At 44.0% G+C, this 24,984-nt stretch overlaps 1 protein-coding gene across 6 annotated transcripts in view; it reads right to left on the reverse strand.

Moving 5' to 3' along the window:
- Positions 1-24,984, reverse strand: part of ANO10 (anoctamin 10) — a 240,475-nt gene that overhangs the window by 200,453 nt on the left and 15,038 nt on the right. For all 6 annotated transcript variants that reach the window (XM_038390205.2, XM_043508972.1, XM_038390207.2 and 3 more), the window contains exons 5-7: positions 22,454-22,573; positions 19,293-19,862; positions 2,074-2,129 (exon numbers count right to left, since the gene is read on the reverse strand). In XM_038390205.2, coding sequence (XP_038246133.1) covers positions 2,074-2,129; positions 19,293-19,862; positions 22,454-22,573 — 746 coding nt within the window. The remainder of the gene's footprint in view (positions 1-2,073; positions 2,130-19,292; positions 19,863-22,453; positions 22,574-24,984) is intronic.

A 24,984-nucleotide genomic window follows, 5' to 3' on the forward strand; every position in this document is an offset into this window, starting at 1 on the left:
CAGACACCTGCGTCTGTGCAGAGACCAGCTGACTTCAGCAATGCTCTAGTCTATGGAATTGTAGGGTGTGATGAAGTGGGACTGTATCTGCATAACTTATTATTTCTGATGGATACAACTTTACAATATTATGAAAAACTGCTGTATATGGAATGCCTGTATGTATGTTGATCCACCCTGCTGACACGGCCTGTATGTATACCCCAGACACGTACAAAGAGAAATACTTAAGGTTAATGACAGTACTTAGACCTCACAAAGGTTATGCAAAAAATAGCTGAACCTTTGGAAAACACAGTAGCTGATTCCTCAGTGGTTCTCAAACAGTAGGTCAGGACCTCAATGTGAGTTACAACCCCATTTTAATGGGGTCACCAGGGCTGACGTTACACTTGCTGAGGCTTAGGGCCTAAGCTGAAGCCTGAGCCCCACCACCCTGGGCAGCAGGGCTCAGGCTTCGGCTTTAGCCCCCCTCCCTCCCCTCCAGGAGTGGCATTGCTCGTGCTTTGGTTTTGGGCCCCCCCAGGGATGGTGGGGCTGGGGTGGGCTCAGGATTCAGTCCCCCCATCCTGGGGTCATGTAGTATAGTGGTGCTTGCAGCTTCCTGAACAGGCCAGCGTTCCGAAAGATGTGTGCATCATGCACGTTTCCAGACCAGCCTGTGTTAATGTCTATGAAACACCCACAGTGATCCACAAGCACCTGGAAAACCATTGAGAAATACCCCTTGCAATCAATGTACTCGGTGGCTAAGTGGTCTGGTGCCAGAATTGGAATATGCATGCCATATATCGCCCCTCCAAGTTAGGGAAGCAAAGCTATTTGTGCGAAGTCATTCACAAGTCACGCACGTTGCCCAGAGTCACGGTCTTTCGGAGCAGGATGTGATTAATGGCCCTGCACACTTCCATCAAAACAAGTCCAACAGTCGACTTTCCCACTCCAAACTCATTAGCAACTGATCAGTAGCACTCTGGAGTAGCCAGCTTTCACAGGGCAATCGCCACACGCTTCTCCAATGACAGGGAAGCTCTCATTCTCGTGTCCTTGCGCTGCAGGGCTTGGGTGAGCTCATCACAAAGTCCCATGAATGTGGCTTTCCTCATCCAAAAGTTCTACAGACACTGCTCGTCATCCCCGATGTGCATGACGATGTGATCCCACCTCTCAGTGCTTGTTTCCCGAGCCCAAAAGCGGCGTTCCACTGTGGTCAGCACCTCTGTGAACGCAACAAGCAATTTCGTGTTGTAGCTACTACGCATGGCGAGATCAATGTCACATTCCTCTTGCCTTTGTAGTTTAAGGAATAACTCCATTGCCACTCGTGACGTGTTACTCAGAGAGAGTAGCATACTGGTCAACAGTTCGGGATCTATTCCTGCAACTCGAAGAGGCAGTGCACGTAGTACACAAACCATTGAAAGATGGTGCCAAATGCAGATGGAAGCACAGGGATTTCTGGGATGCGAAGCAATGCATCATGGGTCACTGGGACAGGACCCAGGATGCCCCACAACTCCCTCCACCTTCCCACAAGTCTTAGCGGCAGAAGAGAAAGATGCTCTGTGGGATAGCTGCCCAGAGTGCACCACTCCGAATACCGCTGCAAGTGTGAACACGCTATTGTGCGGGCAGCTAACAGTGTGAATGCTCAACAGCAGTTTCCCTTCAGTACTCTCTGAGCAGCGCCTAACTTTGCCAGTGTAGACGTGTCCTTATGCTCGTGAATAACTACACTCCTATGACTGCTTGTGCAAATACATTAATGTATTTGAAAAGTGTTTGCACAATCAGACTCTACATCAAGAACTTGGTAATATTCTTGGATGAATGAATCAGTGAAAACAAGAGCTTCTTGATACATAAATCTGAAGTTATTCTTTTAAAGAATGAAAGCAATAGTTTCCAGATGCAGCAAGGATCATCTAAAGAAAAAAGAAAAATCCACACATCTAGAATCTTGAAAGGAAGAAATTCAGTATGGGAAAATTGAAAGCTGACCATTGTGGAAACAAGCATTTAACACATTATATATTGTCTCCTTAAATAAAATATTACACTAAACATACCTACCACTAAGACCTTCAGAATTAGATGATTCTGATGTGACGATTCCAGTCTATGATTCTCTAAAATATTAAACATAATCAATTGAGATACAATACAAAGCAAAGAACACATTAGACACTATTGTGTAATAAGGACAAACTATCATTTTTTCCTCTAGTTGGAGAAATATTTAAGCAAGAGCCTATGGTGAAAAGTTTGGGCTGTGCCATACCCACCTCAGTGTTTAGCCCATCTTCAAAGTATCCTGATGTGTAACAAGTATATTAGTATTTTTTCCTAGTACAAAAATACTTCTGAATCTCTCTCTCTTTTATGAGAACTATTTTATAATAGAAAAATAGGAGGAAAATTGCACTAAGTGTTAAGCGTGATTGAGGCTCTGATCCTGCTCCCATTGAAATCAAACACAAAACTAACAAATGCAACATGAAGCAGGAATGGAGCCTAATGACTGGGAACTAATCTGACGCCCATAAAAGTCAATGAAAAGACCCTCTTCAACTTCCACAGGGCTTTGGATTTGGCTGTTAGATCTCAAATGGGACTTCTTATGATACATGAAGTTCTACATATACACAGTCACTACAGAATTGGGACCTTTAAAGATTCAGGCTTCATTATTACAATAGGCCTAAACTCTCTGGATGCTTTTTGTTTCGTTTTTTTAACCATTTTACAAGCCCCTTCCCTTTATGCTCGTTATCCCAGCCTAAGCAATAATTGAATAAGGTGATATATTTGTACATACTCACTTTTCAGAGTAGAAATTCACTTTAAAATTAGAGTGGCTATGCATGAATCATCTGAGGATTTTTTCTAAATCTGAACCTATCATGTTTGTTTTTTTAATTATGCAGGCTCAATTGTGGTTTTTAGTAAGGGCAATAAAATGTTTATTCTCTACAGAAAAGTCACAACTCTAATATTTTTATTCTTTTGGGCAGGCATTTTGTGAGGGCTCAGATGGCTAAGGAAAGAGCTCCTTTGAGGAATGGGGAGATTTTATTTGGTTTGTAATGTTTTTGATGCCTAGTGATTATGTACGTGGGGAAAATGTGTTGCTATTTTGGTTCTGTATTTATTTTTTTACTTTTAACTGATTGCAAAGGTCCCTGATGCCCAGAACATGCATTCTTGTATGTGTTTAATTAAATCTGCATAAATATAGTGTATACATTACTTAATTCTGGAGCATGAAGAGAAGGGTCAGAAAAACAAAATACAAAACATTTTACTTAATAGCAGTATTAATTACAGAACATCAGGTCCATTTATTAAAATAATCACCTAAACACAAACTTTATCCTCTTCAATACCCCACTTCTCAGGCTCTCTAAATCACCCTTAATGCAGTGTAAGCCCTCTCAAAAATCATTCAGTTTTCTCTGTTCTCGATGCAACCCTTCCACCAAACCATAGTAATCTACTGGAATTCTTTTCCTTCTCTAGCACTGCTGCTATAATATTTTGACTCCTTTAAAGATTTCCATAACTTCCAATCTCTTGAAGGCTCTAGAGCAGGACACTAAACATTTCTTAGCATCTGACATTTCTAACAAATCAGCAGCATTCTGGGAGGCAGCCCACTAGAGAATCTCCTGATAGACAAGTGGAATCTTGGTCTGGACCAAATAGTCCAGTGTAAGATTCTGTTGAGCACCCTCCACCTTATTTAGGTCACTACTTGCGAGTCACCAAGAGTGGAATATATACATATGTATGGACAAACACTTGAAGAAAGTTATTTAAGAATTTTTTTTTATTGATGGTGTCGTTCAAGATGTAGTCCATATATACGTGTTCCACGACCCACCCTTCTTCCCCTCTGCTTCAGAGTCCTATTGTACAGCAGGATTCTGTGGTGGACAAATAACTGAGTTGTGGTTGGCCCTGCGCCACCATTTACACTCTTGGAACAGGAGCATGAGGGCACTTGGGGTGCATGCAGGCACTTGGGGTGCACGCGCAGACTCAGCAGATGCAGCTGTACAAAACACTGATCTTGAGTGCATAGGGTGCTCATGCATCAGGAGGGGTGTGTGTGTGTGTGTGTGTGTGTGAGTGTGTGAGAGAAAATACATATATTCACACACACGCATATACATATATATGACAACCTTTCAACTTTCCCAGAACTTTGGTTGCTATATAGGTAACTTTTCTTGTTCAGTGAAATAAGCATACAGTGCATGTGTAAGTATTTAAGAGATTTTTCTGAAGTAGACTTTTACCAACTGTATAGTAAAACAAAAAAGCATACATTAATTTCCTAAACTTTTTCTTCAACTGTTTGTCCATACATACGTATATATTCCCCTCTTGGTGACTCCCAAGCAGTGACCTAAATAAGGTGGCGGATGCTCAACATTTCTTCTATACTGTAAAACAGCTCTGACAAAAGTAAGTCTCTGCTCTGGATGCTTCTAGTAAAGCATAATGTCTAGTAAAAAAAAGTGTATCTCCAGGTGGCAACTTTATAGATGTCAATTATGGGCATGCTTCTCAGAAAAAAAAAACAGCTGAGGCTGCCTGCGCCCTAGTGGAATGAGCTTTAGTACTGTTAGGTGGATCTAATTTGACTAGCTCATATCAAGAGTCTAATATGCCCTAAAACCCACTTAGGTAATGTCTGAGTACAAATGGGGTAGTCTTTCAACCTCCTGGCAAAGGACAAGAATAACCTAAGCAATAGCAAAAAGGTTTCATTTGCTAATAGGAAAAGGCTGCGGTCCTATGCAATCAAGGATACATAGCTTAGATCATTAAAATAGCACTTGAAGAGAAAACAATGTAGGTAAAATGTAGGACATCATTTAAATAGAAATCTGACACTACTTTTGATAGAAATTTGTGGGGGTAGCTAAAGAAATACCTTGTCAAAATGGAAAATAGTAGACAGAAGGTCATCCATAAGAGCCCCATGATTCCCACAAGAAAGGAGGTTTTCAGAGAGATAAAGAAAGAACATGATGCCCTGGTCTCAAATGGGGGATCCATGAGACCTGCCAAAACAAGTGAGGATTGGTTCCCTCAAAGACAGAAACATTTTCAACAAACCACTAAGGAATCTGGACATAGTGGGATAAGAAAAGAGGTTATACTTCATAAAGGTTGGTGATAAGTTCTAATAACTATGAAGTGCACCCTGACAGAACTAACTGAAACTATCAAAATTCTTTAATGCAAATAGACAAATAACATTCTTTAATGCAAATAGGATTGGCATCTCAAGAGACTGAAGTTCATGGTATTCACACCAAGTCAAAAATGTTCTCCACTTAGCAGATTTTTTTCTGGTGAAGTTTTTTCTGCTGCTATTTAGAAGCTTTGTATAGCAACTGAACATAACCTCTCTATCTCCGACATCCATTCAGAAATCAACGTGTTAGGTGACTTCTTCATTCTGGGACGTGGGTCTGAGGATAGTGGAAGAAGTATCGGAGGACAGCTCAACAAGCACATCAGTTCCAGATACCAGAATTGCCTCGGCCAAGTGGGAGACATCAGAACAACTCTGGCTGCATTTTGTCTGATCTCTCTTGGTATACTCAGGAGCAAAAGAATCAGTGAATAAGCATACAAGACCAAGGAATGAAGAACATATCCAATAGGAATCCTGGATTCTGTCCCACTCTGGAACAGAAAGTGTGGCATTTCTTGTTCACATCCATCACAAATAAAAGTCTACTGATGGATGACCCCATTTCTTGAAGATCAATTGAATCACTGACATCATGTTCTGATGAAAAGTGTCTACTCAGACTGTCTGCCAGAGTGATATGCAGACCTGGAAGGTGAACTGCTCTGAGCGTTATCAGATGTTGGATGCACCAATTCCATAACTAAACCATGCCCCTGCACAAAGGAGATGACCAACCTTCCCTTCCCCCAGTCTGCTTATGTAAAACATGGCAGTTGTCTGGTCTTTCATTATGTGAATGGAGTGTTCTTGTACTTGAGGTAAGAACTCCATGCAAACTTTGCAAACTGCTCTGAGTTACAGAACATTGTGTGCAAATGTCTCCCCTTGGGAGTCCATTTGCCCTGTACTTGTAGGTGATCAAAGCCAATAGTAAAGCATTCATCACTATCATCTTGGTTGGAAGGGATGGAGAGAAAGTTGCTCCCCTGGATGCCTTGGTGATGGTCTTTCCGCCAACTAAGGCAGGAGGGAACATCCTCTGAAACCATCAGAGGCATATCTAAGTTATCCTTGCTCAGAATGTAGAGATTTCAGCCAGCCTTGCATGCAGCATAAGTGCCTTCTGGCACGACAAAAGTTCAGGATGCCATATGATCCAGCAGATGGGACCAATTCATATTGTTGTTCAAGGTTTTGTCTGAAGCTGGGAGATGAGCAGTCTCAAACCTGTCCTAAAGAAACTATGTTCTGGTCATCCTGAAGTTTAGAATGGCACCTATAAATCTATCCACTGGGTTGATAACAAAAACAGACTTTTCTCAGTGGACCTTTAGGCCAAGCAACATGAATAGTTGAAGAATAATTTGGATGGAGTTCTGTACCTTCTCACAAAGTAAACAGTCAGTATCCAGCTCTTGATGATCCCATCAAAAGGACTGCTTGCTAGAAAATGCTGACTGAGAGGTCAAGATAGGTGCCAAGAAGGACTTTTTCTTTTGGAGTTATTAATTTCTAGGCAGTTCTGCAGGTCTTTCAAAGTTGAAAGTGCATGAAGTACTTCTCTCCCTTGACTAAGTGTGGGTTCTGTGTTTTCTTTGTTTGCAGGCATGTACACACCCAGAGAGCATATGATATGGGAATCCTTCAAGGAATGAAGGGCAACATTTTCTGCACCAGATTAATTCCATCCCTCAAACAGAAGATCCTCCACTGCAGAGTGTACTTCTCTCGAGATCCCAGAACTCTAGAGCCAAGTAGAGCACCTCATAACCACTGATGTTGCCATCATGAGGGGATATATGCAGCACCCAGTGCCACCTGCAGGGACGTTCTTGCCACCAACTTCACTTCAGTAATTAGGGATCTGAACTGCTCTCTATGCGCCTGTGGTAAATTTTTTTAATAAAGGCTGTAAACTTAATTATAATTAAGGAAATCACAAAGCAAGCATGACTTGACAGTTTGGAATTTCAAAGTACAAGCTCACAGACAATAATTCTTATGACCAAACTGATTGAAACACTTCATTCCTTTTCAGCTGGGGTCATTTTAGATAGACACTATTTTTCTTATTTGCAGCAGCCACAACTAGAGAGCCCAGAACCAGATGAGAATAAAGATATTCCACTCTCCAAGAGGGTACATAATATCTCGTTTGCCACCTTCTTTGATGTTCTGGCAACAGTGGCTAGTGTCTGCCAGATATTCTTGGCAGGTTCCAATACAACTTTATTAATTGAAAGAGCAACTCTTCCCAGCAAACACCTGTGCAAAATATTCAGCAGCTTATGAGGAGCCTCTATATCTCCTCAAGCAGAATCTGGAGCAATTCAACCAGCCATTCTCCTCATCGAATCCTGGAAGTTTTTATAATCATCTAGATAAGACAGTGCAGAATGGATTACTGGTTCATCTGGAAATGAGGAGGAAATGTGCACTGATTCCTGAATGATGTTCTTCCTCAGATGGCGCCTCCATATGTTGAGTACATCTTGAGGACATGACTGAGGCAGCATTGTTTTCTGTCTCTGTCTAGGTCTACACTGAAGCTGGGAGGTGTAACTCTCAGCTCAAGCAGAGGTATAAGTGCTAGCTCTGCTTGACCTAATGTGCTAAAAAGAGCAGTGCGGCTGTGGTGACACAGCCGGTGGCTCAAGCTAGCCACCCGAATACAATCCCATCCAAGATACAAAGGTATACAATCAGGTGGCTACCTCAAGTCGCCTCAGCCACATTGCTACTCTTAGTACCTTAGCTCAAGCACAGCTAGCATATGTATGTCCACCCAAGCTGGGAATTACACCTCCGAGCTGTCATGCAGACATGCATCCTATGTAGCTCTCTTTTGAGAAGGTGCATGCGAGGTACAGTAAGGACCCCAGGATCTCCAACATGACCATGTAGGAACATTATAAGAAAACAGAATAGTGCCCAAAGATAAGGGAACCAAGACATATAGCTACCCACATATTTCCTACGGTGCTTACATCTGTAGGAAACCACAATTCTCTCTCTCTCTCTGACCCACAGAACTAGGAAAAAGGGGCCCAAGAGAAGTAGGTGGTAGACCCCTCCCCAGTTTAGTGGGAGTCAGAAGAGGAATAAAATCATTTCAATTCTGGAAGAGGCACTGCAGATCATTCAGTACCAGAGACAATATAGGGTATTGTTAGGCAGTGCGGCAATATAAAAGACGGTTACCTGTTCTATAACTGGTGTTCTTTGAGATGTGCTGCTCATGTCCATTCCACATTAAGTGTGTGCGGTCACCACATGCACCAGTGCCGGAAGTTTTTCTCTCAGCAGTATCCAGTATGCTCTGGAGTGGCACCCACATGACGCGGTATAAGGGGTGTTGCCGGCTCCCCCCGCCCTCAGTTCCTTCTTGCCAGAAACTCTGACAATGGGGAAGGAGAGCGAATCATGGAATGGACACAAGCAACTCATCTAGAAGAATATCAGTTACAGAACAGGTAACTGTCTTTTCTTCTTCTTCTGCTTGCTCAGGTCCACTCCACATTAGCTGGCTCCCAGCAGTTCCCGCGGAGGTGGGTAAGAGTTCACGGCTGCACAGATTGTAATACAGCTCTGCCGAACCCAGCGTTGTCTCTGGCCTGCTGAGTGATGGCATAATGAGACATGAATGTGTGGACCGAGGACCACATTGCAGCTCTACAGATGTCCTGGACCTGGATGTGCGCCAGGAAGGCTGCCGAAGACGCCTGCACTCTAGTCGAATGGGCCCTGACGATTGGTGGCAGCGGGATCTTTGCTAGCTTGTAACAGGTCTTTATGCAAGAAGTGATCAAGTTGGAAATCCTCTGTGGAGAAACTGGAAGGCCCTTCATCCTATCTGCCATAGCGATGAAGAGCTGGGTCGATTTACGGAAAGGCTTGGTATGCTCCAAGTAAAAGCCAAGGCCATCCGGACATCCAGCGGGTGCAGACACCTCTCCTCAGCAGTCTTGTGTGGCTTGAGACAGAACAGTGGCAGGAATACGTCCTGGCTCATGAGGAAGGAAGATACCATCTTCGGAAGCAAGGCTGGGTGGGGCTGCAGCTGGACCTTGTCCTTATAAAAAACTGTGTAAGGCAGTTCCGAGATCAAGGCCTTAATCTCTGAGACTCGTCTCGCTGACATCACCACCACCAGGAAATCAAACTTCTAGGACAAGAAAGAAAGGGAGCAGGAGCCCAGAGGCTCAAAAGATGGGCTGGTGAATCTGGAAAGGACCAGGTTAAGGTCCCACTGCGGGACAGTGGCCCATACCTGTGGGTAAAGCCTCTCAAGGCTCCTCAGAAACCTGATGGTCATGTCATGAGAAAAGACTGTCTGACCTTGGATCGGCCTGGTGGAACGCAGAGATGGCCACAAGGTGCACTCTGATGGAAGAATGTGCCAGTCCCTGGTTTCTGAGCTGCAGTAAGTAGCCCAAGATGGATTGCACTGAAGAACGCGAGGGAGAAATGCTGTGCTCTGACGCCCAGCAGGAAAACCTCATCCACTCGGCCAGGTAAGTTAGTCTCGTGGATGGCTTCCTACTTCCCAGGACGACCTGCTGGACCTCCTCCGAGTAGGTACGTTCCTCCGGGTTCAACCACGGAGCGTCCCCGCCGAGAGGTGTAGAGACTTGAGGTTGGGGTATAGGAGCCGACCGTGATCCTGTGACAGCAGGTCCAGATGGTAGGGAAAGGGCCAAGGAAGGGCCACTGCCATATTCATGAGCGTGCCGAACCAGTGCTGGCAAAGCCACGGAGGGGCGATCACGATAACTTGTGCCTTTGTCCCTCTTGATCTTGACTAGGACCCAGCTGACCAGAGGGATCAGAGAGAATATGTACATCAGACCCTCGGCCCACGACAGGAGGAAGGCATTGGAGAAGGAACCCTTGCTCAGGCTCTGCTGGGAGCAAAATTAATGACACTTTCTGTTTTGCCTGGTGGCAAACAGATCAGCTTGAGGAGTTCCCCACCTCTGGAAGATCATGCAAGCCACCTCTGGGTGGAGCAACCACTCGTGGTGAGAGGAGAAGTCCCTGCTGATGTGATCTGCTAGGGCAGTGGTGGGCAATCTGTGGCCTATCAAGGTAATCTGATTGCGGACCACGAGACATTTTGCTGACATTCACCGTCCGCAGGCACTGCCCCCCGCAGGGGTCGCAGTTCACCATTCCCAGCCAATGGGTACTGCGGGAAGCGATGGGCTGCAGAGACCTATTCCCTAATTGGGAATAGGTCGACACCAGCCATTGCTGCAGGGGCTGCATGCGGAGCCTGGCATGGTGGACGACATATATGCAAGCTGCCACGTGGCCTAGCAGATACAGGCACACCCTGGCTGTTGTCAGGGGAAACGAGGACACTTCCGCAATGAGGTCCATCAGGGCATGAAACCTGTCTAAAGGCAGAAATGCTCTCACCTGGGTTGAGTTGAGCATGACCCTGAAGAATTCTATCCTTTGAACTGGAACTAACATGGACTTTTTGTGGTTGACCAATAGTCCCAAGGAGCAGCACGTGGCTTGTTGTACAGTGATGTCACGTTGGACCTGAGCCTTGGAGTTGCCTTTGAGCAGCCAGTCGTCGAGGTACAGGTAAATCTGGATATCCCCATGCCTGAGGTAGTCCGTGACTACTGCCATACACTTGGTAAACACCCTCGGTGCAGTAGCCAGGCCAAACGGAAGGACCGCAAACTGACAGTGGGCCAAACCAACTGTAAAATGGAGAAAGCATCTGCGTCCTGGGGAAGATCGCTACATGAAAGTATGCGTCTTCCAGGTCGAGGGCGGCATACCGGTCTCCCAGATCCAGGGAGGGGATAATGGACGCCAGGAAGACCATGCAAAACTTTAGCTTTTTTACGTATCTGTTGAGGTTTTGCAGGTCCAAGATGGGATGCAAACCACCCTTGGCCTTTGGGATCAAAAAATACCAGGAATAGAAACCCTAGTTCCTGTAAGGAGGCGAAACCTCCTTCACTGCCCCCAGCTGTAAGAGCTCCTGAACCTCCTGCTCGAGAAGATTCTTGTGAGAAGGGTCCATGAATAGGGACAGGGAGGGTGGGGTGGAAATAAATTGGAGGGTTTAGCCATGTGCCACCGTACTGAGGACCCAGCGGTCCAAAGTTATCGCCGACCGTGCCACGAGGAAAGGTGGTTGGGAAAAATTGGATCCAGGAAATAGACTGGGTAGGTCGCCCTCGGGCATACCCTCAAAAGGACTTTTTATCTCCTTGCTTGGAGCAGGTTAAGCCCAACTGGGCAGAGAGTGGGGGCAAGTGGCTCGTGCACCATCTATAGCCCTTCGGCTTTTTGTGTGGGAGGTCCTGCTGGGACTGGCTCCCTTGCCCCTGAGGAAGTTGTGGTTTGTATTGCTTACAGGCCGGGCCTGGAACTTAGGCCCCAGGGTTTTAGGGTGGTTCGGGAGTCCTTCAGCCCATGTAATTTGTTGTCCGTCTGCTCCGTAAACAGGGCCTGGCCAGGAAGGGGAGGTCCTAAATCGACTGCTGAGCTTCGGAGGACAACCCAGAGAGAAGCAGCCAGGATGCTCGCTGCATGGAGATGGCAGATGCCATGGTGTGGGTGGCAGAGTCTGCCACATCAGATACTGCTTGAAGGGCCGCCCAGGCAGCAGCCATGCGCTCATCGAAGTTCGCCCGGAATTCTTTACCTGAACCTTTCAGGAGGGCATTCTTGAACTTGGCCACGGTCTGCCACATATTAAAGTCGCAGCGGCTAAGGAGAGCCTGGTGGTTGGCCACCCTCAACTGTAAGCTAGACGAGGAATACATTTTCCGTCAGAACAAGTCCAGTCTCCTAGAGTCTTTATTTTTGGGGGTAGCTCCAGGTTGCCACTGGCCTCCCCGTAGTTAACTGCCTTGACCACCAGGGAATTTAGGGCAGAATGGTAGTAAAAGTATTTATACCGCTTAGTTGGGACAAAGTACTTCTGCTCTGCCCATTTAGAAATGAGGGGCAGAGAGGAGGGGGTTTGCCACAAGGCACTGGTATCTTCAATACCCCTTCGTGAGGAGGAAGGGCCACCCTAGCAGGGGCTGTGGAAGAAAGGACGTCAAATAGGGAATCCGCTTGCTCCTCCAACTCCTCCGCCTGCAGGCCAAGGTTGGACGCGACCCTCTTCAACAGCTCCTGATGCGCCTTAGTGTCATCCTGAGGAACAGGTGAGGGGGCTCCATGATGGCCTCATCCAGTGACGACAAGGAGGAGGCTGGTACTGTGGGTTCCATAGCACCCATTGGTGGTCCAACAGGCTGTTCCTCTTGGTCCACATGGACTTGTGGGATTTTAGCTCCTAGGGCCTGAAGCTCCGGAGGGAGTTGGGTCATCAAGGCCACCGGCCTCTCCAAGGCTCCCAACGCCGAGTAGGCAGACTAGGAGGGCTGGGTGAACCTCCAGGGGTGCCATGGGGCAGGTTTCAGTATCGATAAAGCAGGCGGCACCAAGGGTCTGGGAGGCTGCCCTGACCATGTGGAGCCTTGTGCCGTACAGGAGCCATATCTGGAGCGATTGCTACCCAGTGACTCTGATGTAATGGAGCGGCAACTTGGTGCCCGGCGATGATTGCGGTCACCTCTAGAGGAGGACCAGTCCAAGCAAGATGTGCGCCTCCATGGGGACATCGGTGACCAACAGGAGATTGGCGATCCATGCCTCATGCTTTGAGATCAGTAACAGGACAAGGAGCGGGACCTGGAGGTATCGTGGGCCGGGTGCCAGGTGGTATCTCCCCAAATATGGTGACACCCGTCTCGGGGATTGTTAGCAAGGCCCGCAGCTCTTGTCGTCTGATCATTCCCAGGATCTGTAACAGCGTTCTGGTGATGTGAAGGGCTGATGCCGACATTCCTGCCGGGGAGTGCATGCCTCCGTGGGTCTGCGCAAAGTAACCGGCGAGGTCAGCCTCAAATCCCACTGCTGGTGATCAAAATCTGGTGACCGACACGTCTACCTAACTAACTCCGAGGCATGATGGCTTTGGATGGTGGCGGGACATCTCCCACGATGGGGAGTGGTACCGTTGGGGTGAGGGCAGATGGAAAGGTCCCAAAGCGGGCTTACCCAAATATCTGGGCACCGCCAGGGCTGGTGTGAGCAGCACCAGGAGCGTCAAGATCTCCTGTGCAGCCTTTAGCGCTTCAGGCGTCAACGACACCTGAATCTGATGAAGGCCCGCTTCTGTGTCTGAGCTTCCAGGCAAAGAATAGGATGAGCTGCATCGCTCGACATGAGCTGAGGACCGACTTCCCAATGGGGAAGATGAGCCACCTGGTGCTTGCCCCAGCCCTGTCTTTCCCGTTACAGGGAGTAAGAGACCATCCCCTACCAGCCTTCTTTGACTTCTTTGACATGGATCAGTGCCAGCTCATCAACGGTGGGGCACTACGCACCAATGCCTCAGTGCTCGATGCTGAGTCAGACCTTTGCTCCGGGGCCAGAGTGAGCGCTGACTCCATCAGGAGCGCTTTGAGTTTGATCTCATGCTTTTTCTTAGTCCTAGGTTTAAAGGACTTGCAAAGTCAACAGTTATCACTTATGTACCCTTCACCACGACTCCTGAGACAGGTGCTATGCGGATCGCTCATGGGCAGGGGCCGTTTGCAGCAATTGCAGGGCTTAAAGCCTGGGGACCAGGGCATACCCCATCGCCCGGCTAAGTCTTCGACAGGACTAACAAAACTCTAACTACTGCTAAGGACTAACTAACTCAACTACTAACTACAAGAACTCTAGTTCGTATGAATGAAGCCTAAGCAATGCTAGTAAGAGCAGCGAATGTTCTGTGCACTGTCACTGGTGGCAAGAAGGAACAGAGGGCGGGGGGGAGCCGGCGGCGCCCTTTATACCACGCCATGCGGGCGCCACTCCAGAGGGTGCCAGAGCCACACCCTTATGGATACTGCTGAGGGAAAAGCTTCCAGCGCTGGTGCATGTGGCAAGCACACACACCTAATGTGGAATGGACATGAGCAAGCACTCGAAGAACAGTAGAATGAGGAACCCTACTTGTTGCAAGGGATACCCAGGTTCCTCCATAATCTGGAGGTCCTTTGGTATCATACATCTCATCGGTACAGAGGTAGATGGGGCTGTGAACCTCTGAGATTAACTATAACCCAAAGCAGTTGCCGGAGTGGGTATGAACATGCTCTGGTCCATTGAAGTGGTCGCAACCAGCGCCAATACACGCAGCACCAGAGACATTCAGTGGCTGGCAGTTTTGGTACTGAACATTGAAAAGGTACCCTCAGGGGGCAGTATCATGCTCCCTAGGAGCTCCTCTTGTATCTAGCTGAGGTTGTGGAGTCTCCTTACATCACAAGGGGCAATTTTTACCTCTGGTTTACGGAGGTGTTTTGAGGAGATCTGCCTCTATTCTTAGAGGAAGAGCAATGCTCCTTTCAATCATCAGACTGAGCAGGGATAGCCTTACTAGTATCCCTAGAAGTCAAACACTTAACCAATTGAGTCCTGGAGCTAACAGATACTGAGCTGACAGGAGCACATCTCAACAACACAGGCAGCTGTCCAGGGAGATCAGAGGAACCAAGGCCTGAGGCAGACTGCGTGGAATGGGGAAGAAAAATGCATTTTAAGCTTGGCTTCCCTGACTTTTTAAATTCTTTTCTAAAAGGATTTCCACACAGTGCATTTACTGAGGATATTCCCCCAAACAAAAGAGACACTTGACCACGGGATGCTATTCCGGGAACAAGGACACTGAGCAGAAATGGGGGTCAATCTATCAAGGAAGGGGAAGAGCATATTTGGACACAGATGGGCTAACCTAGTGAGGAGGGCCTTAAACTAAGTTAGATGAGGACAGGAGACAAAAGCCCACAGGTAAGTCAAAAACATGGAAACCTGGGAGAGGGTCAGAATTTGGGAGGAACATAAGCCATTATAGCAGGGATAAGGGAGACAAGAGAGAACAGAGGGGAAATCAAATCAGTATCTCAGATTTCCGTATACAAATGTGAGAAGTATGGGGAATAAGCAGGAAGAATTAGAAATACTAGTTAATAAACACAACTATGACATAGTTGACATCACAGCGACATGGTGGGATAATACACGATTGGAAAATTGGCATAGAAGGATACAGCTTGCTCAGGAAGGACAAGCAGGGAAAAAAGATATATACACTTGAACTGAGGTTGAGATGGAAATAGGAGATAGGCTTGTTGAAAGTCTCTGTGTAAGGATAAAAGGGGTAAAAAACAAGGGTTATGTCATGGCAGGGGTCTACTATAGACCGCCTAACCAGGAAAAAGAGGTGGATGAGACTTTTTTTAAAACAACTAACAAAATCATCCAAAGCACAGGACTTGGTGGTGATAGGGGACTTCAGTTACCCAGACATCAGTCGGGAAAACAACACAGCAGGGCACAGATTATCCAACAGGTTCTTGGAATGTACTGGAGACAATTTTTTTATTTCAGAAGAAGGAGAAAACTACTAGGAGAGAGGCTGTTCTAGATTTGATTTTGACAAATAGGGAGTAACTGGTTGAGAATTTGAAAGTAGAAAGAAGCTTTGGTGAAAGTGATCATGAAATGGTAGATTTCATAATTCTAAGGAATGGTAGGAGTTAAAACAGCACAATAAAGATAACGGATTTCAAGAAGACAGACTTTAGCAAACTCAGGGAGTTGGTAGGTAAGATCCCATCGGAAGCAAGTTCAAGAGAAAAGAGAAAGGGAAAAACAATTCAAGAGAGTTGCCTGTTTTGAAGGAGATATTATTAGGGGCACAAGAGCAAAACTATCCCACTGTGTAGGAAAGATAGGAAGTATGGCAAGAGACCACCCTGGCTTAACCAGGAGATCTTCAATTATATTAAACTCACAAGACTCCAGAAAAAGTGGAAAATAGGTCAAATTACAAAAGATGAATATAAACAAACAACATAAGCATGTAGGACTAAAATTACAAAGGCCAAGACACAAAACAAGATTAAAATAGCTAGACACAAAGGGTAACAAGAAAACATTCTATAACTACATTAGAAGCAAAAGGAAGACAAAGGCACATTACTCAATGTGATGTTAGGCACATTACTCAACGTGAGGGGAAAAACAATAACAGAAAATATGAAAATGGCAGAAGTGCTAAATGACTTTTTGTTTCACTTTTCACCAAAAAGTTTAGTAGCAATTGGACGTCTAACATAATGAACACCAGTGAAATGAGGTCGGATCTGGGGCTAAAATAGGGACGAAACAAGTTTAAAAAAATATTTAGACAACTTAGATGTCTTCAAGTCGCCAGGGCCTCATGAAATACATCCTAGAATATTCAAGAAGCTGACTGAGGAGATATTTGAGCCCCTGGAGATTACCTTCAAAAAGTTATGGAACATGGGAGAGAGTCTAAGGACTGAAAAAGGGCAAATATAGTGCAAATCTATAAAAAGGGGATAAGGACAACCTAGGGAATTATAGGCCAGCCAGTTTAACTTCAGTACCTGAAAAGATAATGCAGTAAAAAATTAAGCAATCAATTTGCAAACACCTAGAAGATCATAAGGTGATAAGTAACAGTCAGCATGGATTTGTTAAGAATAAATCATGTCAAACCAACCTACCCAATAGCTTTCTTTGACAGGATAACAAGGCTTGTGGATAGAGGGGGAAGCGGTAGATGTGGTATATCTTGACTTAGTAAGGCTTTTGATAGTCTTGCATGACCTTCTCATAAACAAACTAGGGAAATACAACCTAGATGGAGCTACTATAACGTGGGTGCATAACTGGTTGGAAAATCATTCCCAGAGAGTAGTTATTAGTGGTTCACAGTCAAGATAGAAGAGTGAGGTCCCGCAGGGATTGATCTTGGGTCCAGTTCTGTTCAATATCTTCATCAATGATTTAGATACTGGCAGAGAGAGTACACTTATAAAGTCTCAGGACAATACCAAGCTGGGAGGGGTCACCAGTGCTTTGGAGGATAAGATTAAAATTCAAAATGGCCTGGACAGACTGGAGAAATAGTTTGGTCTGAAGAAAACAGAATGAAATTCAATAAAGACAAATGCAAAGTACTCAACTTAGGAAGGAACAATCAACTGCACAGACAGAAAACTGGAAATGACTTCCTAGGAAGGAACACTGCAGAAAGAAATAGTGGATCACAAGTTACAAATGAGTCAACAGTGTAACGCTGTTGCAAAAAAAGTAAACATCATTCTGGGATGTATTACCAGCAGTGTTGTAAGCAAGACACAACATGCAATTCTTCCACTCTATTCTGCACTGATATGGCCTCCAGTGTCCAGTTCTGGGTGTCACATTTCAGGAAAGATGTGGACAAATGGAGAAAAGTCCACAGGAGAGCAACAAAAGGTCTAGAAAACATGACCTATGAAAGAAGATTAAACAAACCATTTTTTTCAGTCTGGAGAAGAGAAGACTGAGGGGGGACATGATAACAGCTTTTAAGTACATAAAAAGTTGTTACAAGGAGGAGGGAGAAAAAAATGTCTTGATAACCTCTGAGGATAGGACAAGAAGCAATGGGCTTAAATTTCAGCAAGGGAGGTTAAGGTTGAACATTAGGGAAAACTTCCTGTCAGGGTAGTTAAGTACTGGAATAAATTGTGTAGAGAGGTTGTGGAATCTCTTTCACTGTGGGTTTTTAAGAGCAGGTTAACAAACACCTATTATAGATGGTCTAGATAATACTTACTCCTGCCATGCGTGCAGGGAACTGGACTAGAAGATCTCTCAAAGTCCCTTCCAATCCTATGATTCTATGACACCTCATGTGCCCATCAAGAAGTGGAACTGTTGCCTCACAAGAGGAGTAGTATTTGAATCCAAGTGACTTTCGATGTGTTTCCTAAAGTACCAGAGAAAGTCTGGTGGGGAACATATACAAGGGAAGGAAGAATTAACAAGATCTCCCAAAAACTAACTATAATTTATCAAAAAATGGGGAGGTGCCAATGGTCAACTAACTAACCAAACAACAAATATATAATATATAATGGATTCCAAAAATCATTAACAAAGGGAGAGTCAGTGCAGACATTGGGAGGCCCATCTGAAGCCACACAGGAGGTGAGAAGGAACCCAAGTGGTAACAGGTCCTGCGCTGTCCTTTATACCATTGGTACAGGACCACAAGGGAACTCAGAGAACATGAGTGGATCCAATGGACACTTATGGCCAAAAGTCTTTAATCTCGAGTGCGTGGGGCAAATACACACTAAGACTGGAATGAAAATTTATATATATGATCAAGCACTCAAAGAAGAAGTCCTGATAACATATCCTTGTCTTGGGGTGCAGCCCCCATCACCAGACTGGTGCCTCCTCCTGGTCATGCTGGAGATTAGCTCAAGGCCAACACCCACATCCATGGTCTGCACACTAGCACTCATTCTCTGCTCCTGCCTACAGCTCCTCTCTCAGCTCCCAAACCGCAGCATCATCTTCTTGACTCAGCCCTTCGACTAGGTCATCATCTGCGCTTCCCCCTTTTGGGAGGGAAGGTATGCTGTCCAACAGTCCAACCACTTCCCAGCAGCAAGTGATCCCGGCCCAGGAACCCTGTAGCTAGCAGCCTCTCCTTAACATCTCACCAGTGCTGCTTCAATTCCCTGGGCCACTTTCCCACGGCCCAGGTACGTTCTTTGCCCTCTTCTCAGGGCCTCGAGCCTGCAAGTCCCAGCAGCCAGCCAGAAGCTCTCTCTAGCTCCCTTGGTCTCTGCTAGCAGCTACCCTGTCCAAGGTGCTAACCTTCCTTGGGCTTCCTGCAGCACCTCACCGCCTCTGGCCCTGCAGCTATTTTTATATAGGCCTGCTGGGCTCTGATTGGCTGCTTCCTTTACAGCCTCCCTAAGCTGCTTTTAACCCCTTCTCTGCCATTGTGGGGTAGATGCTCCTGCACAACTAAACCATGGATTTGTCTTTATGTTTTCTTTATGTACACAGCAGTAAGTTTAGGAAATGCCTTCCATGCTCGGAAATGTGTTTATATACATTTATTCTAAATATTTGGGCTTCTTACTTTCTCATGTAAAAGAAAAGTAGAAAGAAAAAAAACAAGTCTTACCCCATGATGTTAGGAATTCTGCAGCATATCGGTAGACGCGGTTCATCATTTCAATCACAATAGCATAGATGATGCTGGGCACAAATAGCAGTAAGTTGCTATAAGAAGACTCATTCTCCTCATGAAAATCCAGAGCCCAAGTCTCCAACTCAAAGTAAATCATCATGACATACAGTGAAAAATAGAGGCAAAGGCACACAAATGGCAAAGACACCAAATAAATTCGTATCCGTCTTTTAATACTTGCGTATACCGGCTCCTCCTTGCCAGTGACAGGATTGATTCCCAAAACCCCATGAAATCCTGGCCTTGGTTCCTCAAACTGCCGCTTCATCAACAGTGTCCCCCATCTATAAGTCATAATAGCACAGCAGCGCTTCCAAACTTCAAGGATCACGGTAGACCAAAGCAGATTGAATGAGGCAAACATCACATACTTGTCATAGTCTTCCCATGCAAACACATAGTAAGGAATCCCAATGAGAGCCATAGGAACCAAAGCAAATGTGAAGTATTCCAAGAAGCCAAAATACAGAGCAATCGTTTCGCCAAAATAGCAACGGATTTCATCTGTGGAGAGAGAAAAAAAAACCTAAGCCAAGGCAAGGGGGAAAAACACCAAAAGAACTTATTTTTCAAAGCACACAAAGCTTTTTAAAATATTCTGCGACAGAAGTACTAAAATCTTCAATAGGAACTGTACTATCTTCTAAAGACACAAAAGAGTTACCTGACTGGCACACTAAAAGGAGTGAACATTAGGTTCCTATGTCATACTGGTTGCATTGAAGACAAGATTTCCTTTCAGATATTACCACTAAGTAAACAACTTATCCATTTCACCAAACCATCAGAGGGCTTGTTTACACTACCTGCCTGATCAGTGGGCAGAGATCAATCCACTGGGGGGCGATTTATCGCATCTAGTATAGACATGATAAATCGACCGCTGAGTGCTCTCCCGTTGACTCCGGTACTCCACCAGAATGGGAAGCACAAGCAGAATCGACAGGAGAGCATCAGCTGTCGACTTACTTCAGTGAAGACACTGCAGTAATAGATCTAAGTATGTCCACTTCAGCTATGCAACTCACATAGCTGAAGTTGCGTATCTTAGATCGACCCTGCATGGTAGTGTAGATAAACCCTTATTTGATTATGTTAAATAATTCCCAACATAGTTCTCAGTGTAATATGAAATTAAGTTTCAGATTAAGACAATGGCCCAAATTTCAGTTTCCTAAACAGAGAAAACAAGTATCATTACTTCTCTGTAACTCTTACCACACCTCCAAAACTATCAGAAGGTATATTTGGAGAAAAAAAAAAAAATAAAAAAAATTAGTAGGAAAGCCGTAACTACATCTTTTTTTAGCAGCTACAACTATAGCATAAAATATCTAGTATAAATAAAATGCTAACATCAATTAAAGAATTATTGATTGCAAAACACTTATTGCAAAGTTAATATTGCAGAGTTAGGCATTCAAAAGTAAAGAAATAACAAAATTAACGCTAATGCAGAATTTTTGCAGAGCCTCTGCTTACATGTATTAAAATATTGTCTTTATGAAATGGCATTGTGACAGAGTGGTCTATCACACAGTGACTGCTGATCAGAGTCCAATACGGCGGGGGGGGGGGGGGGCGGGAGTTTGCTGGAGTTTAGTGAGGAGCAAGACTTGGAATCTATAAAGCTTGCCTCAGCTTTGAAAGAGCCAGTTAGCCTTGGACTGAGGTTATCCTAGAAGCCTGCCCAGCTGGAAAGATTTGCTCCAGCCCTGCAAATGACTGGAAAAAGCTTAGCCTAGGCAGAGGCCTGCGGCAGTTATGAAGGACTGAGCTTAATGTGGAAGGATCACAGAGAACCACCCAGCCCAAAAGATGTTCTTTAGCCTAGGCAAAGACTTGTTCCAACTATGTGGATTTTTTTTTTACTTCAGCTGAGAGATTAAATGTTCTGAAGCAATCATGGGAATTTCTATCATTTAAGTTTCTTCAGTTACTGAGAGATCTTAAACGTTAAGCTTACACACAGTTAACTGCTCAAAAGTACAATAAAAATGCTGAATTTAAGAATGGATATCCGATCTTCCATGACCCCATGCATTTGCATGTATACATTACAATAGCATATAATTTCTCAAATATCAAATATTTTTTCTACAATCTTATATCCAAGTGTAGCATCTTCTATTTTGTACTATTCTGCGTATGCCAGAAAAACAAAGTCCATGACAAAGCTTTGCCTCATACAATTCACACCTTATAACTATAGTATCCAACTGAAAGAGCATTCTTTTCCTTCTCAGTACAATATGTAGTTACATTTCCATGTATATATAAATAGTATTATGCATCCATCACTTAAAAGATTGGTAAGATATGCTAAAAAATGTATTGAAAGTACTATCTGTGACTGAAGTACAATTTTCAAACCCTCATAACTCTGCTAATTCATAACTGGTGCTCATATACCATTGTGATGGGCATGATTTAAAATCAGAACAGAAAAGCAATCAAAAACAGATTTTAACTTTCTCTCCTCAGCTACGTTGGCACTAGAGCTGTTAAAAATACACTTGTAAGAATTCCTTTTTATGATGAGGAAAATGTTTCCCCCCCCCCCGATATTCTCCTCATATTCAAAGATGGTTGAACTGTTATTCCTCAAACTGAGCTATAATTAACTACGGCATTTCCTTACTTTTGAGTGTTTAACTGTGGAACTTTAACACTGAATTAAATGTATTCTTTCCTACATTTAATTTTCCAGGGGGGTTTTTTTGTTGATGTTGGGGTTTTTTTGTTTTTGTTTTTTTAGTAAAGGGGGGGTGCTAAAGAGGGATACAAACCAGAAGACCTTTTGTCGCAGGGTTCAATCCCCAAAGCATTGGCTAATGGACTTTGGAAGTTCATTAACTCAAAGCAAATCAGACTTTTATAACTTCCCTAAACCTGCTGCTAGGCAACTGCCAAGTATCCAAAAGTTTCTGGGAAATAGTTTAGATAAAGTGAGACAGCAGGATCGGAAGTCTGTACTCAGAGACAGCTCTCTCGATTAAAAAAGGACAGCTAGCTTCTCAAAAGCTCACCACCACTGGAGCCACTTCTGGTTTCAAGACATTTTAATTTTTTCAGTGAAATAAGTGCTAACATACCTAAAGGTTGATAACTAATTTTGACCTGGCCATACCAGGTGTACCGGAGCTTCTTCAATTCTTCTGTATCATGAAGTGGGAAAATCTGAAGTAGGATACCACTGGTCAACAATCTTCTCACTGAAAGAAAATGAGGAAAGCTATGCTTACATTGCTCCTGTAAAGTCATAGTACAGATATAATGTAACCCAGTGCAAGCATGCTAACTAGCAAGCCTAAAAAGTTTAAAAAACCCAACTAACTTAATATTTAAATCCTTATAATACACATAATATGTGTATTTAAAAATTCGTAATATAACATTATATAATATAGGAGATGCCTAATTGGTTAACGCCCCAACAAAGACCTGGGCTTAAATGTTATCTCCAAGAGAAACTTGATAGTCCATCTCATCATACAAACTACTCCACATGCTGGTAGTTTCTGTGGCTTGAACAGCAGGTGATGTAGCAGGTCATCCGATGAAGTGAGCTGTAGCTCACGAAAGCTTATGCTCTAATAAATTTGTTAGTCTCTAAGGTGCCACAAGTACTCCTTTTCTTTTTGCGAATACAGACTAACACGGCTGCTACTCTGAAACAGGTCAGAACTGAAATGCAGTCATATACCCATGTGGGGAAGCTTTAACAGCACCTGCCATTGTGCCTGGCTCTAGCTGATGAACTTATTTTCATGAGCACCAAAAATTAATATTTTTTTAAAAAATTAAGCCTATCAAACCAAACTAAAGAAATAGTAGTTGGTTTTTTACTATTATTCCATTTCTTGTGGGAAATTTCTTCTTAAATTGCAAAGTAGCCAAATCCAAATGCTCTCTTCATTATAGAAAAAAAATTCCATATTATGATATCATAAATTTGTATTAAATTTTTATGATAGAAAGCAAGTACTACTTATGTTATGTGCACATCAATACAAGGTACTCAGGAGGTTGGAATTTGAGAATGAGCTTGGAAAAATGGATTAAAAAAGACAAATAATTCTTCCATCGACCTAGCTACTGCCTCTCTGAGAAGTGGATTACCTACACTGATGGAAAAACTTGTTCTGCCAATGGAGGAAGTGTCTAAACTATAGCACTATAGCATCACAGCTGAAACATCACAGCTGTGCCGCTGTGGTGTACACATACGCTCAGACTCACCTCTGACATTTGCAACTAATCTTTTATACACATTTGTTGAGCTATTAAAAGACACAAATCTTTCTATTCTGTAGACATTAACATTGAAATATAAAAACAAACTAATGATCCACAGATATTAAAAGATATGGTACATTTCTTTAGAAAACAATCTGTGTGCCAATGGGCTAGTTCCAGCTTTCCTAAAAATAGTACTCTCTTATTGCTCCCTTCCCCCATGAAATAGAAGAGCTTTTGAGTCAGAGGAAAAATGATCTACCAAGGTGATTTAAACAGTTGCAAATGAAACCAAACTTCCTTTCTCAATAATGTAATACTAGTGGCCCTGGAAAAACTATTACTTTCATAAGGAGACAATCCAAACACATCATTATCTAAAATGAACCACATCAAATAAGATACTTTATCACACAATCCCTCCAAAGCAACAACATGTAACATCTATTCCTTGGAAAATTAATACAGTTCACATTGTCTGCAATTTGCTAACAGAAACAGAAAATTACAAGTTGTCATCTTCTACCCACAAAGCATGAGTATTTTTTCATAAATGGTGAGTAAATTAATTAATGTATATAGATGCTCTGCACCTATTTCAATCTGCACCTGCTGGCTTTCCTACTAGTGTGCTTTGTGATGGTTCTTGTGGCACCCAAGACAGAAACATGCCATAGTGGCTGGGTATTAGCTCCCCGATACCAGAAGCCTTTCAGCCATGCAAGAATTCTCCTTTGGGCTACGGCAGCCCTATCTTTGCCTTTCAGGTTAACAATACATGCACCCCCCATTCCTGAATCTCTTTGAATTACTCCTCTGTGATATCCTATCCCAGACACTGGCTACTCGGAGAAATCCCAGATCCTCTGCCCCCAAAGGACCAGTGTACCCCAATAAGCAGTTTTACCTTAAATCACTGCTCCTGTAAAATCACACAGCACTTGTGAGCACTTATAATAAAACAAACATAGCTCTCCATTCTTTCCTGAATAAACCTAACTAGAAAGTGTGGTGGAAACAAATGGTTATAATACAAAACAAAATCATAAAACTTGAACACGGGTCTACACTTATTACTATTTGCGTTTCAACTTAATAAAGTAAGTTCCATCTCCAAAGTTCAGAATGTGGCAGAGCTGGCTGGCTTCATAAGAACCAGGATCCAATTTTTCCTGAGAACATCCCTGCTATCCAAGACATCTCCTCAGTGAAAGGATACAGAGTGTTTTTTCTGACTCTCTGTTATACTGAAACAATATTCTGTCTTTACTCATAGGCAGGGTGATTCTCTGTTGTAATGAGAAGTCCTCCAAGTGGCCTAGACTGGTTGCAGAGAAGCAGCCAACGAGAGAGGATGCAGAGAGCAGCCAACCAGGGCCCAGCAGGT

The sequence above is a fragment of the Dermochelys coriacea genome, chromosome 2 (assembly GCF_009764565.3).
Source record: "Dermochelys coriacea isolate rDerCor1 chromosome 2, rDerCor1.pri.v4, whole genome shotgun sequence".
NCBI lineage: Eukaryota > Metazoa > Chordata > Testudines > Dermochelyidae > Dermochelys > Dermochelys coriacea.